At 53.6% G+C, this 17,222-nt stretch overlaps 1 protein-coding gene across 1 annotated transcript in view; it reads left to right on the forward strand.

Moving 5' to 3' along the window:
• Positions 1-7,180: 7,180 nt before the first annotated feature.
• PEPD (peptidase D) overlaps positions 7,181-17,222 on the forward strand; it is a 152,914-nt gene continuing 142,872 nt past the window's right edge. The window contains exons 1-2 of the mRNA XM_004704914.2: positions 7,181-7,227; positions 16,982-17,165. Of these exons, the coding sequence (XP_004704971.1) occupies positions 7,211-7,227; positions 16,982-17,165 (201 nt within the window). The 5' untranslated portion in view covers positions 7,181-7,210. The remainder of the gene's footprint in view (positions 7,228-16,981; positions 17,166-17,222) is intronic.

Here is a 17,222-nt window from a genome sequence, read left to right on the forward strand (position 1 = left end):
GTGGCTCACTGTGATGGTGGCGTGGGCAGAATAGGTGGCTCCTGGGATGTGTCTGAGGATGATTCATGAGGAGCTGAAAGTGTCCTCCTTAAAATGCCACCCTGATGTTCACACCAAAATATGAATATTTATAACAACATTATTTAGAATCACCCAGAATTGGAAGCAGCCTGAACATCTTTCCGCGTGTAAATGGAGGAACCAAGTGTAACAAGGGCCACACAATGGCCTGCACACCAGGAGAAGATGAATTCCCTGTACGCCCATTAAGCATCACAATAAAAATAGTAGGTTGTTGCTGTTAGGTGTGGCCCCATCGCAGAGTGACCCTGTAGACAGCTTAGCACAGCCTTCGGGGAGGGGGATGAATTGTGGTGACAGATGGGTTAATAGTTGGGCTGCTAACCATAAGATCAGCAGTTTGAAGCCACCAGCTGATCCATGGCAGAGAGATGAGGCTGTCTGCCCTCGTAGATTTACAGCCTTGGAAGCCCACGGGGCAGTTCTCCTGTCTGATAGGGTCACTCTGAGTCAGCATCGACTCAGTGGCAGGCGCTTTGGGAGAAAAACTGCCATCCTGAATGGGTCTCGGATAAAGGCGGTCAGCAGAGCCCCCTCCCCTCCAATGGTCCACTCAGACTCTGGTGGGACCAGCCCCCCAGGGTGCATTCTCTCCAGAAGCCAATGCCCCTTGCTCTGGGACTGCTGCACCCACTGCACCCACCATACTTCGTAAACTCAGAATTTCATCCTTTTCTATCAAGAGCCTGAAACATGATAATAAAGTTACATCAATGAATAGCCTGGCTCAATGTGGGAAATGTAATAAAGGGGAGAAGCAATAAAAGGGGGGGGGGGGAGACTCTGCACTGACAGGGCCAGTTGGAAATAAAGTAATTATCACCCGCCCAGCCCAGCCAGCCCACTCCGAGTGAGTGCGCGGAAGCAAGCCCTCTCAGAACTTGTATTCCTATATTGAACATCGATAATTGGGTGCATTTATACATCTCTCCAGAAGAAAACAGCTTGTGATTTCAGGATGAGAACACCATCTTCCACACCGAGAAAAACAATAGACTCCCCATACACACACACACACACACACACACACACACACACACACACACACACACCCCTTGTTTTCCTTCCATGCTCTGAAGGGGCTGCTGGAATGATTTGCCATTGGGCAGGCCGCTGCTGCATTTCTCATCTCAGATTGCCTTGTAGAACCTGGCAAAGCGCTCTGCAGGGACCGCTTCGTCTGAGGCGGCGACAGGGGCTCCCTGGGGAAGGCCTCATCGTCACTGCGCCCAGTCTTCTGTGCTGCAAGGAGGAGACCCGCGCTTGCAGGTCTGGGCAGGGGTCAGGGGTCCACAACACCAGGTGGAGGCTGGCGCAGAGGGCCTCCTCTGGGGACTGAGGAATGGCATGACAGTTGTACCGGAGCCCAGGAGGGAGCAGGCGACACAGTCTCAGGAGGTGCGGGGAGGGCGGGGTGGGGGGGCTCTGTGGTTGCCTCCGCAAAGGCCAAAGGTGGGCATCTGTGCTGGAGAACCAGTGAGGGAGTATGCTCTGTCCTTCTCTACTGGAAGACACCACCCCAGTCCCCGCTGCCGCCACCACCTGCCTCTTTTCTTTCTGCTCCATCTCAGGGTGCAGCTTTGTGGAGCACAGTCTTAGATTCTGAGCAAAACCAAATGAGCAAAAACATAAACAATGTCCTGGGTGGGGTTTTTCCATTGGAGCCTGGTGCCTCTCACATGGTTGGTTCAGGATCCAGGCCAGCTCTCTCTTCCCACCCTCCTGGGGCCCTGCTTCAGGGATGAGCTTGGACCCCAGTGATAGCCTGCCCAGAATCACATCTGTGGCTCCCCCAGCCCCTAGGAGAACATGCCAACATGCAGTCCTTTCCCGAGCTGCCTCCAGATGGGGACTCCTAGGGAGTGGTATCAAGGGCCCTTGCACCCCAGTTTTGAGGTCCTCCCGGGCCTGGGCCCTGCCCCTTACAATATGGCCAGTCTCAGACTGGCACCGCTTGGTGGATGGGGACAGGGAGACTTCTGAATGCAGGCCAGTGTGGGCCCACAGAGCCCTTCCCAGAATGCACTTGAAAAAGCTAGGTCGATCACCAACTTTGGGTCTGCCAGTTGTCCACAATGTCCATGGAGCTACCAGGGAGGGGTGGCTATAATGTGGGCATGGCAGAGCAGGGGACTTGACAGGACACACAAAACTGGAGGTGAGTGGAGCCGAGAGAAGCCATATGCACTTCCAGGACTCGGTTTCTGGCCTGGGCAGGGTGCTCTTGGGGAAGTGATGATGGCTGAGCCCAGACTGAGCCCTGCCACCTGTGGCCACCACAAAGGGAGCCTGGCTCAGCCTGTAGCCCAAGTGTGCTGCTGGGCACTTTCCTTGGCTGATGGAAACACTCCGCTTGACTCTAAAATCAATCTTTCCCCAATTGCCTCCTGGGTCCCAGAAGCATCTGGGCTCGGCGCTGCATGAATAACTATGCATCTTCTTCCACACCCGGGCCAAGTTCTGGAGCCCAGGCCAGTCTCTACTGCAGAGGGGTGAGGGCCAGCAGGACCGTGCTGTCAGGGGCTCTGGTGGGGGTGTGAGGGGGAGGAACTGTGGAAGAGGCAGTCCTGGGTGGGCAGGAGTCCTGGGCCCAGCCTCCCTGTTACAACCCATCAACAAGGGCACCCTACCAAGTTGATGGGTGCCCTCCCCCAGTTATTTTGTAGCTATTTAGAATGAGTACTTCTTTCTTGTATTAATAATCGGTCAGAGTTAGCAGGTGGCTGAATCTTGGCATTGTTCATGTCAAAAGCAATAGTGGGGGATGACTTCCACATTAGGGTGGAAGAGTTCTGGTGACCTGGTGGGTTAGTCATTTTGCTGATTACTGCCAAGGTCACAATTTAAAACCACCAGATGCTTCAAGGGAGAGAGATGAAGTTTTGTACTGCCCTAAAGAATTACACTCTCATAGCCCCCCAGGGATGGTTCTACCCTGTTCTATAGGGTTGCTATGAGTAGAAACAGACTTGCTTCCAGTGGGCAAGAGTTATCACAGAGCATGCCTGTCCTGCCTGGAAGCTGACAAAAGAGTTGGACAGGCCCTCCCTGCAGTCTAGTTAGGCACAGCTGGCCGGGAGCTCAGGGAAGAGCAGGTGTGCTATGGGAAGGAGGAGGGGTGGAGTCCCTTCTTGCATCAACTATCTCTGGGACAGGGAGGTGGGAGGGGCTGTTGGGAGGTGCCTACGTCCATGGCTCTGACCTCTCTAAGGGTGCTACAGGTTAAAGGTAACCCCACCGACATCTGCTGTTGAAATCTTATTGCAGCCCTGTATGGTGGGCACCCTGAGGAGGAACTGGCTCAATCCCACCTTTTATTTTTGGTCTACTCTCTTCTTGACATCTGGGGACAAACAGTAGTTGCTTCTGGCATCCTCCAGTCTAGCCACGAAGACCCACATCCTTGTCTCAACAAACACACAATAAACCAAACCATACCCACTGCCGTCAGGGAAGTCCATTCTGCCTCAGCAATCCCATGTTAGGTCGGGCTGACTAGAGAACCAAATCCAGGGCCACTCATCTCTGGATAAGGAAGAGCTTTCTATCGAGAGGTAATTATAGATCAAGAAGACATCCCAGCCCAGTCCAACCCAAGTTCCTAAGTCCAATACTAGTGCCTAAGTCCCTCTTCAGACTCGCCCCGCCCCGTGGGAGGCTGCAGAGTGCAGGGAGATCACAGGCAGTGGGTGCAGAGACACGTGGATCCAAGGTTGGTAGAAACATGGCCAGGCTCTGGCAGCTCTCAGGATCAGCGGCAGAGAGAGGGGACATTTCCGGGCCCACTCCCAAGGAGACAGCATCAAGCTGTGACCTGCTTGACAGACTGGATTCCACCGGATACTTTTATACTCCTTCAAGCTGACATCAGATGAGCTAACTAATACAGATCCTGTCGGCCAGAGTCGAACTGCTCCTGAGGGTTTTTCACGACTATACATCTTTCTGGGAGCAGATAGCCCATCTTTCTCCCTCGGAGCAGTTGGTGGGTTGGAACTGTTGACCTTACAGTGAGAAGCCCCCGTGCCACAGGCACAAGAGCTCTTCCCAAATCCAAGCCCTCTGCTCAGACATTTCTTGTAGCTGTCAGACAGCTTGGGTCTGGGGTCGGAAGGCCTATGAGAATGTGCTGGGTGCTACCTCTTATCCAACAGCCAGGGACCCCTTCCTTCCTTGGGGGAGTGTAGGGCACTGCTTAGGAGTGTGGCTGCTAAGTGTGTTTCCGGGGCCCACCACTCAAGAGCTGTGTGATCTCAGGGAAGTTACTCGCCTCTCTGGGTCTCAGTTTTTCCTTCTGTAAAATGGTACTCAGTAGGAGGCTGCTGGGAAATTTCAATGAATTTTCATGACAGAAGGATAAGGGCCAGAAGAACTCCGAATCTGTCTCGGAAGAAGTACAGCCAGAAGCCTCCTTGGAGCAGGGAGGAGCGACTTCGCCTTAGGTCCTTTGGACATGTTGTCAGGAGAGAACAGTCGCTGGAGAAGGACATTGTGCTTAGTAAAGTTGAGGGTCAGCAAAAAAGAAGCCTCATTGCATCACTTCTGACTCATGGCAACCCTAAAGGGCAGCAAACAAGAGGAAGACCTGTGATGAGCTGCACTGATACAGTCACAGCAACAACGAGCTCAAACACAGCAACTGTGAGGATGGCACAGTGTTTCCTTTTGTCCAAAATAGGGTCTGTAGGAGTCAGAACTGACACCATGGCTTCTGATCTCGCCCCCCCCCCAAAAAAAACCCAGTAGCAACATGACACCATGGCTCCTAACCACAACCACGGTAACAACACTTGCAACATGGTTGGGCTGGGGCCGGGTCCAGTAAGTGCGTTGTCCCTGTCGTCAGTGGTTGCTAGTATTACTGTCATTCTGATGCACATGCAGAGCAGGGAGACACAGGTGCAGTCTTACTGTGACTTGTGAGCAAGACTGCAGTCATTTACTTTGGAGTCAGCCATGTTTAAGGACAATTGCTCTTGCCACTTTTATCATTGTATATGCTTTCACGGCTTCCAGCGTTCAACAGGAGCTTGGAATATCCATTTGTATTTGAACCCTGTTTGGGGATGACTTGACCCTCCAAGTTCCCTGGTTCTTGTATAAGATTGATAAGGGGCAGCCATATGGAAAGTGGATGTTAAGATAATGTACTACAGTTATTTTTTGTTTAGATATTTTTAATTTACATTTTATTTTATTGGGGCTCTTACAGCTCTTATCACAATCCATATATATATCCATTTTTGTCAAACACATCTTTATATATGTTGTCATCATCTTTTTCAAAACATTTTCTTTCTATTTGAGCCCCTGGCATCATCTCCTCATTTTTGCCTCTCTCTCCCCCACCCGCCCTTCTGCCCTGATGGCCCCTTGATAATTTATAAATTATTATCCTTTTATTTTTTCATGTTTTACACTGACTGCTGTCTCATTTCACCCACTTTTCTGCTGTCTGTCCCCCTTGGATGAGGGCCACACATCGATCATTGTGATCTGTTCCCCCTTACTCCATGCCTCCTACCCTTACCCTCCTAGTATCAACGCTCCCTTTATTGGTCCTAGGGGTTTATCTGTTCTGGATTCCCTGTGTTTTGACCTCTTATCTGTACCAGTATACATGTTCTGGTCTAGCCAGCTTGGTAAGATGGAATTGGGGATCATGGTAGTGGTGGTGGTGGTGGGGGAGCATTAAAGAACTGGAGGAAGGTTGTGTGTTTCCTGGACCCTGACCGGCTCGTCTCTTCTTTGTGGCCGTTCTGTAGTCCAATTGACTGCTGATGGGCTTTGGGTAATGGACTACAGTTTTATGGCTTTTTGTGACCTGTCATGTATACTGTACTAAGCATTACAGCCCATCTGTATGTGTTCCATAATTGACACTGGGCCCTAGGTAGGTTGTCTGCTGTGCTGGGGGAGGCTGGCTCCTCTCACTGATGAGCAAATGAAATCAATTGCAGGTGATACAAGAGAAGGTCTCCGAACCAGATCCAGGATCCAGATCCAGCAGAAGTGAGCTAGCTGCCATCGAGTGCCAACCTATACTCAGAGTAGACCTCTGAAAGAAACACTGAATAAAACCTCCCTCAAGTGCATCAAGGCGGTGACCAGATTAAAGAGGTGGTACTCTACCCTCTGTTCCCCATCCCTGCCTGGCTGCTTCACAGAAGATTCCATCAGGAGTTGACCAAATTATCATGGGAGAATCCTGGCCCACCCAAGATTACATACAATCTAACTTCCACACGCAGCCTGGACTCCTACGAAAAGGCTTTTCTCTTTCTTGGTCTCACTTGGAGTAGTTATTAATTGGCTTTTGGCCTCAGGGCAGGACTCGATATTTGAGGAGACGTTACCACTCCCACAGAGACGTCCCTAACCTAACACTGGTGCTCAGCAGGACAGAGCGGGACGCCTTCTGTGAGATTCTCTCCCAGTAACTCCTCTGCACTGTGTCCACCGTCCTCCCTAGTCCTTCTCCATTTTGCAAGAAAAAGAAATTGAAAATGATGACAACATATGCACAAATGCGATGCATACAACTGATGGATGGATTGTTCTAAGAGCTGTAAGAGCCCCCAATAAAATGATTAAAAAAGAAGATCCTGCCACGGATCCAAGGTCCTACAGGATCTATCCCTTGCTCACCTCTGAGATCCCACCTCTCACGCCCTGCACCCCCTCTCCTGTGTTCAGATTCCTCCAATCTCCTGACCTTTGGTCAAGTCATTGCCCTTCGTAAGCAAAACCTGTGGCCTGAGTCAGAGGCCACTGCTTCCCAGCGCTCCCGACGTCTTCATCCCTAGGTGCCCTTTTCGAGGGGTGGGGCAGGGGGTGGGGCTCCAGTTTGAAGCTGACCCAGAACCCAGATACACAGGGACACTGCCTGGGGCACTCCTGCTCACCAAACGCGGCTGTTCAAGAGCCGCCTGCACTTGAGTCCTAGGCAGGGGCTGCCGCAGCAGGCGTGCAAGTGGTTCGTGGCCCCGCCCCTCGCCTGGAGTGGACGGTCGCTGGGAGGGGCGGGCCCTGGAACTCGGGCCACGCCCCTCCGGCTAAAACTCCGGCGGCAGCGCCCAGTTGGGCTCAGCTGACACTGTTCTTCACGTGACGCTAGTGGCAGGCGAACATGGCGACAGCCGCTAGGTAAGTGCTCCTTGCGCCACTCGATCGGTCCCGCGGGCGCGGAGAGGGGGCCTGAGCTTCCGGGCAGGGCAGTGGGTGAGAGGCCCCGCAGCGCTGCGTCCCTCGTTCCCGCTTCCCATCCCGGGGTCTTTGCCTGCCTGCTCCAAGTCCGGGGTCGACGCTGCGTCCTGCATCTGTTGCCCCTTCCTGGACCCCTATTTAGCCCGCTCCGGACTCATTCTTGGGGGACGCCCCGCTGCTCAGGCCCCACCACGGTGGCATCTCCAGGATGTGCGCCCGAAGTGGGGGCCTCGGATCCGCGCGCGTGCTCACTGCTGCGACCCTCAATTGGGAAGGCGGCGTTGCGGAGGGCGTCCGGGGGACGCACTCAGTCGCTTCCGGGGGAGATGGACTTGGGATTCCCCTTTCCCCAACGGGCCACTTCTCCACATCTCAGAGAACCCAGTGTCATCTCCTGAGGGACCCCTTCCTCCCGCATTGTGCAGCACTAGCAGCTTGTGAGTGGGAGAGGCTGGACAGTCTACCAATACAGTCTACCCTAGGTTGGGGTGTTGGTGGAGCTGAGTAGTGAGCCTGGGGGGGGGGGGGGTTGGCCCAGAGGTGCTAGGGGCTCACAGGATTACTGCTAGAGAGGGACAGAGCCCCAGGTGCTAGATTGGGAACAGATCAAGCACTGGCAGGCTGCATGTCTTAAGGTAGAGTGAATGGTAGGGGCCTAGCAGTGGGCCCCAAGGTTGGGAGCACTCAGAACGTACTCCCTCAGTACTTAGTGGGCTCTTATAGGGTCACTATGAGAATCCACACTGATCTGATGACAGTGAGTGTGGCTTTGACTTTGCCGTATTTGGTTTTGTTTGCCCTGGGGTGCTTACCGGCCCGTGGGATAGACAGACACATGGGAGGGACCCTGCCATCTGAGATGTCTCTCTCTGATCTTGACGCTCACCATGGAGGGGACTGGGTTTGGAGCCCTGGGGAGAAGTGTGGGAAGGTGCCGAAGTGATGAAGAGGTGGCCGTATCTCACCTCTGGCTTTCCTAGTGCCATGAGGCTGGGCTCAGACGTGCCTGGAACGTCTATCTTTATTCTGACACCAACTCTTTGCCCTACGGATCTCTACATCTATACTGGGTTCAATAATTTGTTGCAATAGCCACACAGAACTCACAGATAAAACTCAACTATGGGAGTCTATTAGAGAAGTTAACAGACTACCACAACTTAGTATCAGTAAGCAGCACAGACATGATCACTGGTCCACAGCAGCGCCTCTCCTCAGCCAGCAGCCAAGTGACTCTGGTCCTCAGCCTCTCAGTCACATGGTTCCTAGGCCTCTGCCTCTGTGGACCAGGAAGCCCACCTCTGGCTCTGCTTCACAGACCCATCATAACAGAGAACTCCCTGCGAAGTGGGATGATAGCCATAGGCCGAAGCTAGAAGGGATTATGGCTAGGCAGGCTATGCTAATGGTCTAATGTATTCAGCCCGAGGTTGGCTGGACCCTGGAGCAGAGCTCTTTTGCCAGAGACAAGGCTGGGAACAAGCTGATTCTCTGGGCGAGGGGGCCAGAATGCTTGAGGGGTGACAGAGGTGGCCCCAAGAGGACCTCTGATGACTAGTACACACTACAGGCCCAGAGCTGCTCAGGGATCCTCCCAGAAGGTCTTCGCAGCACCCAGCACCCCTCCCCTTTCCCACCAGTAAAGGCCTCCTTCTGACAGTTCAGAGACCCTCCAGTCGTGCTCCTCAGGGCTGTGAGAGGCTGCTTCCTTTCAGGCCTCTGCAGGCAGACCTGGGGCCCAGGGCCAGCCCATGCCTACCTTGGCTTGGGGCTTGGGGGACACTGAGTGAGCAAGGGACTTTCTTCTCAATTCGTCCCAACAGCTCCCCCTGCAGCCTTCCTGGGAGTCTTGTTGACTGGGAGAGAGGGGGGCTATGGCTGGGATAGAATTCTGAGGAGTATAAAGAAACAACTTTAAATTGTTTTTTAGGTACCCTGATAGTGTAGTGGTTTTGAGTTGGGCTGCTAACTCAGCAGTTCAAAACCACTAGCCTCTCCTCAGGAGAAAGGTGAGACTTTCTACTCCTGTAAAGAGGTAGGGTCTTGAAAACTCACAGGGGGACATTCTACCCTGTCCTTCCAATAGGATCGCCAGGTGTCAGCATCGCCTCAATGGCTACGAGTTTGGCTTTGAGTTCTTTAGCTCAAAGGCTGTGTGGTGAAAAGGTTGCCAGTGACCAGCAGTGAGTGGCCTGGGGCGTGGGCCTGTTATGCCACAGGTGATGTTGCAGTCAGCATTCTTCTGGAGGAAACAGGTCCCCACCTTGATGCGCACCTTGTGCTCTGGGAGCAGAGGCTTTGGACTGACCTTGGGCCAGGCGTGGGTCTTGAGAGGCAGATTAGCTGTTTCTCCTCCTCCCCCATCTCTCCCTCTGCTTCTGACTATACAACGCCCTCTCTGTCCCCATGTGGCTCTCAAACCCTCTCAGAAGAGAAGCAGTGGGGTGCAGGCTCCCTGCAGTCAGAATAGCTTGAACTGGCTGGGCTGACAGTTACCTGGTCCCCAGCCGAGGCTGAGGCTGTGAAGTGAGAACGCTGGCAGTCCCTGGCCAACCTCTCTTGCTGGGAGTTTAGCTGTGTGGTCCCATCTAGAAATGGCATCTAATTCTGGGGCAGGGATCGTTCCCTAATCAGTGCTGGAGGCCCCATGGTGCCGGATAAAACATGCAGTTCCTCCTCAACATAATGTTTCTGAATGCATGAAATAAAACACAGTACTGCAGTATTGAAATACAGCTAACAGTGTGAAACCAGCTTTTCCCGTGGTAATGTGTACCTCTTCATTGGCACATTAAAATAAAAAGCAGTCTCCTGCCATCGAGTCCATTCTGACTCATAGCAACCCCATAGGACAGGGTGGAACTGCCCCTGTGGGTTCTCGAGACGCTCATTCTTTATGGGAGTAGACAGCCCCCTCTTTCTTCCAAGGAGCAGGTTTTGAACTGCTGACATTTCGACTAGCAGCCAAAATGTAACCACCATGTCACCAGGGCTTCTTTGATGATCATATTAAATAATAAAAATATTGCAGCAGTTCCAGCAGCCACCTTTTCTTTTGAGCATGCATGATAATTTGAGATAGTGCAGTGATTTGAAAATTCCCATGATTTCTGTTGGTGACAGATTCCAGTGCACTGTCCTTGATGATGGGTTAGCTGCTTACAGTCTTAATTGGGAGACATGTACATTTAATTTAGAGGCTTAGAGGAAATGAAGATAGGGCCTTGGGGGCAGTGAGTCAGCTTTGTCCAAGGACAAGGCTCAGAAAGGCTAGAGAAGGAGGAAGACTGGAAACAGGAAAGGCAGGGAGCGCTGGGATCGTGCTGTAGCATTGGGGGCATCGTAAGCCATGAGAGCGCATTAGAGCTGAAATTCTGGGCACCCCAGTTTGCAAAGGGCTCTGCATGTCAGTGATAGCCCCAGATCCCTTTGTAGAGTCCCCACAGAGACCAAGCTTCCACCGAATGCTTTCTGATCACTCACCAAGGACATAGATAACCTTGCCCTTGGGCAGCGTGCCTTGGAGGATGCATTTCCTCCTCCTCTCTGTCCAGCCCAGGGATGGACAGTCTCTTTCTCAGGAGCTTTCCTAGGTTTGTCCTTGATGGAGGTCACCATACAGGTGCCACATAGGCCTACCCAATCAGTCACATCCTGACTGCCTGGGTTGGAAGGCTGTGGGCCAATCTTGTAAGCCCTTCTATCTAACCATGCATGTGTCCCCATCATGCTCCCATTCCTGCTTCTGTGGTCCCACCTGTAACCATGATTTTTTTTAAAGTCATTTTTATTAGGGGCTCATATAACTCTTATCACAATCCATACATACATCAGTTGTGTAAAGCACATTTGTTCATTCATTACCCTCATTCTCAAGACATTTGCTCTCCACGTAAGCCCCTGGCATCAGCTCCTCATTTTCCCCTTCCCTCCCTGCGCCCCCCTCCCTCATGAACCCTTGATAATTTATAAATTATTATTTGGTCATATCTTGCACCATCAGACATCTCCCTTAACCCACTTTTCTGTTGTCCGTCCCCCAGGGAGGAGGTTATATGTAGATCTTTATAGTCAGTTCCCCCTTTCTACCCTACCTTCCCTCTACCCTCCTGGTATTGCCACTCTCACCACTGGTCCTGAAGGGATCATCCATCCTGTTTCTAGTTCCTATCTGTACCAGTGTACATCCTCTGGTCTAGCCAGGTTTGTAAGGTAGAATTGGGATCATAATAGTGGGGGTGGGGAGGAGGAAGCATTTAGGAACTAGAGGAAAGTTGTATGTTTCATCGTTGCTACACTGCACCCTGACTGGCTCGCCTCCTCCCTGCGACCCTTCCATAAGGGGATGTCCAGTTGGCTTCAGATGGGCTTTGGGTCTCCACTCCGCACTCCCCGTCAATCACAGTGATATGATTCTCCGTGATGTTTTGATGTGTGTGTTTCCGTTGCCCACCCAAGCCCCTTTTAAAGCTTGATAATTCAAGGAGCCTTTGGACACCATTTTAACCGTGTGCTAATGGCCTCCCTCATCCAGACGATGTGCCTTTGTCTCTCAAATTATATTTGAGATGGGATCTCTTTTGTATCCTAAAACAAGAGAAAACAAAGTGGGCATGAATTGTTGAATGTAAAACTGATCACCTGTTCTGGAAACCTTCACTCAGTTCACAATAAAAAGCTGGGGGGGAAAAAGCTGTGACTTTCCCCATTCAGGCTCAGAGAGCCCACGCTTTCTATGCAGGAACCCCCAGGGGGTTATGCGCACCTGCTAGAAACCTTCCAGGTGGCCGTGGAAGGGGAGAGAAGTGGGTGGCTTAGTGCTGAGGAGGCACAAGGTTGAGTGAAACTGGGGGTGGGCAGCAGCTTCATACTCCCCTTGGCCACCTGGCTCCACTCCAGATCACCTGACCTCCCCCGGGATTGATTCCTGGGTCTTGGCAGTTGGATGGCGGAGGGTTTGTTCTGTGAGTTAGATCCCCATAGGGCCCTGGCGGGCCTGCTACCCTTCCTCTGAGCCAGAGTTCATGGGGCTTTACACAATCTTGAACTCAGAGATGACTTGGCCTTTGCCTTTTAAATTGCAGGCTCCAGTTAACAAGAACTGAAGCAGATTCCAGTGGCCGGTGTTTGGTTGGCACTTGTTGGCTGAACTAGCAGGGGGAAGTCCACCCGCTCTGGGCTCACCTGGCCAGAAATCAAAGGGCATCTCTCTCTAGTCCATGCTCTGGGGGTGGCCTGTATTAATTAGTGACTGCTACACGTGGTCCCACCTGACGGCTCGGGCCAGGCTGGCAGTGGGCCTTTGGGGTGCAGTTCTTGTAGATAGCCCCTGTCTGACTGCTTGAGCAAAGGGGGCCTGTCCAGACTTGGGCAGCCTATGCATCCTGAGAGAGTGAAACTCACTGCTATCAAGTCGATTCCACTCCTGGTGAGCCTACCGGACAGAATTTCCCTGTGGGTCTCTGAGACTGGACCAGGAGCAGAAGGCCTGATCTCTCTCTGGTGGAGGGGCTGGCCATTTTGAACTGCTGACCTTGCTGTTAGCAGTCCAGCATGTAAACCACTACACCACTAGGCCTCCTCCCTGAGAGAGTTAGGCCTCTAGGTTACAAGGGTCCCAGCCTTCTGAGATCTTCCAGGTGAGGGTGGAGGTCCCTGGGCTTTCAGGAAGCGGTCCAGGTGGAGGGAGAGGAGGGGGCAGTACTAAGCCCTGCAGGCCAGGTGGCTGAAGTATCACATTCTCTTAGGATTGTGCAGTTGGGTGACAGGTCCAGGTGGATTTGGGCCCGTTTTGTCTGAGCCCAACTGTGGCAGTGGCCTTGATGCTGTTCCCTCTGGGCACTTGGGGATCCCTGTGTTACCCCACCCCACCCCACCATGGACTTTGCTGAGTGCGGGGGAAATGGTGTGGAGGACATGGGAGGGGCCATGCCTGGGTGCTGGTAACTGCACTTTCAGTTCCTGGTAGTGGCCCTGGCTGGGGTGCATGTGCACCTACACTCTGTCATTTCAGGGGCCCCTCGCCCAGCCCTTGTGGCTGAGGATGACAAAAGCAGCTCTGGTCAGAGGAAACCCTGGTTGTCTGTCTCCCCAGGAGGGTGATGGGGCATATGCCCTGGGAGGTCAGTCTGGGACCCCCAGGGCTTGCTTTCTGCCCCTCTCAGGATTATGTGGCAACTCCTGATCTGTGTGACCTCGTGTGCAAGCTGAACACATCCAGCGCCGGCTGTGGGCCAAGCAGGTCCTGGGTCCTGGGCTGCAATAGTGGCTCAAGCAGATGAGGATCTCTGCCTTTGGGTGCTCACACTGCAGCCCACCCACAAGCCCAGACTACTCTCAGGTTCCAAGGGAAGTTGTGGGCGGTGGAGGGATGCTGATGGGGAACCAGGAAAGCGGTGACAGGCGGGTGGCCTGGCCCATCATGGAGGGGTTGGGGGATAAGGTTTCTGCTCATCTCCTCACCTCACCTCACCCACTGGCCAATCCCACCTGGAGGCCAGACCCTTGGGACCTGTGGATGACATCTCTATTGATAGGCTTCCTGGGCCCAGAGCTGGGACTGGACTGGATGGGGCAGGGGTGTGTGTGTGGGGGTGGGGTGGGGGGTGAGGGGTGGTGAAAATCCAGCCTGAATGCTAAGGTTAGAAGTTAAGTGATGCTCCTGGGGTCAGAGGTTTGGGCAGGGAAGGCCACCTGAGGTGGGGACATTGGTGTCAAGGTGTGTAGAGGGTGCCTGTGGGTCTCATGGTCCACGGGTTCACCTCCATTCTTCCTGGCAGTGTGGATGGGAAAGTTCCGCCAGCCCCTCAGCACAGCCCCAAGCGGAGCCACTCTGCCCTGGTGGCGGCACTGGTGGGGGGGCTGTCCTGCCTTCCTTCCCCCATTGCTTCATTTGATTGATGCGGCCAGGAAGGAACTGGATGGCGGGCCTGCCCTCCGGGAACACAGCACGTAAATGTATGTTTGCTGCTAGCTGGTGACGCAGGAAGAACGAGGCTGCTGTTCCCATAAAGATCCAGTCTCCTTTCATATTTTCAAGTCTAATTTAACTCAAAGTCTCATTTAATATCAGTTGGTGGCCTTTCTGACCTATTTTACATTTGTTCTGGTTTGTCATGTTTTCTGCTCTTTTCAATCCTCCTCTTTTGCTCTGTTATTTTTATTTATTTATTCCTTTTTGGTATGTTATTCTGCGCATGAAATCCAGGATAAGTGAATCTACAGAGACAGTCACTGGATTAATGGTTCTGTGGGGGGATGGCAGGGGGGTTGGGGAGCTATTAATGAATTCAAGAATGAAAAAAATGTTCTAATATTGTGGTGGTGATTGCACAACTCTTCTTAATATGACTGAACTATTGAATTGTATGATTGTGAACTAGATGCCAATATGCAGTTCACTGGCAGAGTGGTGTGAGGAGGGAGGGGTGAGTGCCCGACACATAAAGGAAGCTGGGTGAGGCTGGGGTCGGGGTGGGTAATGTGGGGCTGGGTCTGATCAGGAAAGTCCTCAGAAGAGGGGCAGAAAGAGCTGCAGGGAGACCTCCGAGCAGACCATTCCTGGCAGGGACCAGCAGTCCTGAAGGTGGGAACGTTCTTGGTGTTTACTGCAAGAATGTGGGTGTGGCGCAGTGAAGGAGCTAGGCGGCTAGCTTGGCAGGGCCAGGGCCTTTGCCCTGCAAAGGGGGGCTACCTCTGTGTATTCTTGATTGTGGATAGTTGTTTTAAGGGCAGTTGGGAGTGAGGGGTCTGAGCAGGACATGGGCCTGATCTAGCTAATTGAGTCTGTAAAGGGTAACTGGCTGTGGGTGGAGACCAGGTGGTGGGGTTGGCTGCTGGGCCAGGGTGGGAGGGGGATGGAGCCCACCAGGAAGAAGGGGGATAGGAGTGTTAGTCTGGGTATATTAGAGAGGCAAATCCACAGAAACTCATATGTATAAGAGAGAGTTTTATATAAAAGGTAAGTACACATCAAGAAAACATCCCAACCCAGTGCTGCCCAAGCCCACAAGTCCAACATTAGTCCGACATCAATCCACAAAGTCCTCCTCCGTCTCACAAAACACGCAGTGATGCTGACTGCAGGAGGAAAGCCGAGTCAGTGAATGTGTAAGCATCTCAGTGCTGGCAGGGGTCTCCACACAGCTGCTCCAGCATCCAGGGCTGCATCAGGGTAGGTCCACGTGGCTTCTCCTCAGGGATGTTTTGCAGAAAGTGAACCTTGCCAGCTGAAGCAGGGAACTGGCTAAGGCAGCTACACCCTGGTCTGACCATCAGAGAGCAAGAGACCTGAGAACTCGAAAGGCGGGGCTCACAGAGCCATTTATCTCTCTGCCCTTCAATTAACCCCACGTTTTATCAGCCGGGTTGACACAATAAACTTTAACTATCTTAAGGGGGTCGACTGAAGGTAGGGCCAGCGGGAAGTGGTGCAGAAGGGTGGGTTGGGGTGAGGGAGGTAGCAGCCTGTCAGACCACAATGACCCCCACCAAGTGGAGTCTCCTGTCAGTGTCCAAGCTCTCCTCTTGCTGAGGAGGGACCCCTGGGAAGGGGCAGGGCTCGGGGCCTGTGTGGGGCTAGCTTGGCTTGTGCTGAGTGACACCTGGACTGTGGGGTCTGTGATTCTCAGGGTGGGGGGACATCATGGACCTGTGGGGCAGCAGGTCTGTACCCAGGAAGCGAGCTTCAGGAAGAGGCCCCAGGCTGTGCCCCTGGGCGCCCCAGCCTAGAGGTTGAGCTGAGGAGGGAGAGGGTGCCAGCACAGACAATGCCTCCAGGGTCCTGAGCGGGAAGAGCTTGGGCACTGACAGGAGACTCCGCTTGGTGGGGGTCATTGTGGTCTGACAGGCTGGGGCAGGGCGGTGGGGGCGGATGGGATGGGTTGAGGGTAAGATGGGCAGCCATGATGTTGGGATGGTGGCCCTAAGACTTTATAGAGTACTGTATTTGCTTTCAAGGGGCAAAGGGACGGGTGTGTGTGTGTGTGTGTGTGTGGGTCTTGGTAAATTGTTAGTGTTTTTCAAGTTGGCGACATTGCTGAGTGTCTGAAGTTGAGCATGATCCCATAGGAGCCCTGTTGGTGGGGGGCTTGGAGAGCAGCCAAGATGGAGGGTCCTGGAGCAGGGCCTGGGGCGAGAGCATCAGGGGAGTGGGTGCTGGGAGGATGAGCTGATCTCTTCAGGTGCACCTGTCACCTCAGGGGAAAGCGAAGGGGGTAGGGTGGGGGGCTCAGCACCTGTCTTGCCAGGCCCCTCCATTCTCCCAGGGTCTCACAAGTCCACCTGCTGTGGTCTCCCCCATTGGCCAATCGGCTTGGTCTTGCTGCGCCTGGTGCTGGATGCCTGTGTGGGTGGGTGAGAAGGCTGAGGGGTGATGCGCTGAATGCAGGGGCAGCCTGAAGCAGGAGGGACCCAGTGTTGCCTGGGCCGGGTTGGAAATTCCCTTAGGGGGAGGTGGGGTGGGCTTCTCCAAATCACACGAGACGGGAGGCTGTGCATATCCAGTCCTGGGGCGCGGGAGTGGGGGGTGCTCAGGCAGTCCAGCCAGTGGCCCTGTCTGGGTTACAGTAGCTGAGCTCCAGCGGGCTTATGGTGTGCCGATGGGGGTGGGTCCCTCGGCGGCCGGAGCCGTGGGTGGTGGGCAGTGTTTGGCGGTGCTGACCGAGGCCCCTGACCGTGTGTCCTATTTCTGCAGACCTTCCTTCTGGCTGGGAAATGCCACCCTGAAGGTGCCGCTGGCACTCTTTGCCCTGAACCGACAGCGGCTGTGTGAGCGGTTGCGGAGGAACCCGGCCACGCCGGAGCGGGCCCTGGTGCTGCTGCAGGGTGGGGAGGAGACCCAGCGCTACTGCACGGACACCGGGGTCCTTTTCCGCCAGGTGAGCCCCCTGGAGCCTGCGTGGACCCCACCCACAGAGCCGGCTGAGGAAGACAGC

This window comes from Echinops telfairi, unplaced genomic scaffold, assembly GCF_000313985.2.
Source record: "Echinops telfairi isolate 266 unplaced genomic scaffold, ASM31398v2 ScPeMD7_2291;HRSCAF=2852, whole genome shotgun sequence".
NCBI classification, from domain to species: Eukaryota; Metazoa; Chordata; class Mammalia; order Afrosoricida; family Tenrecidae; genus Echinops; species Echinops telfairi.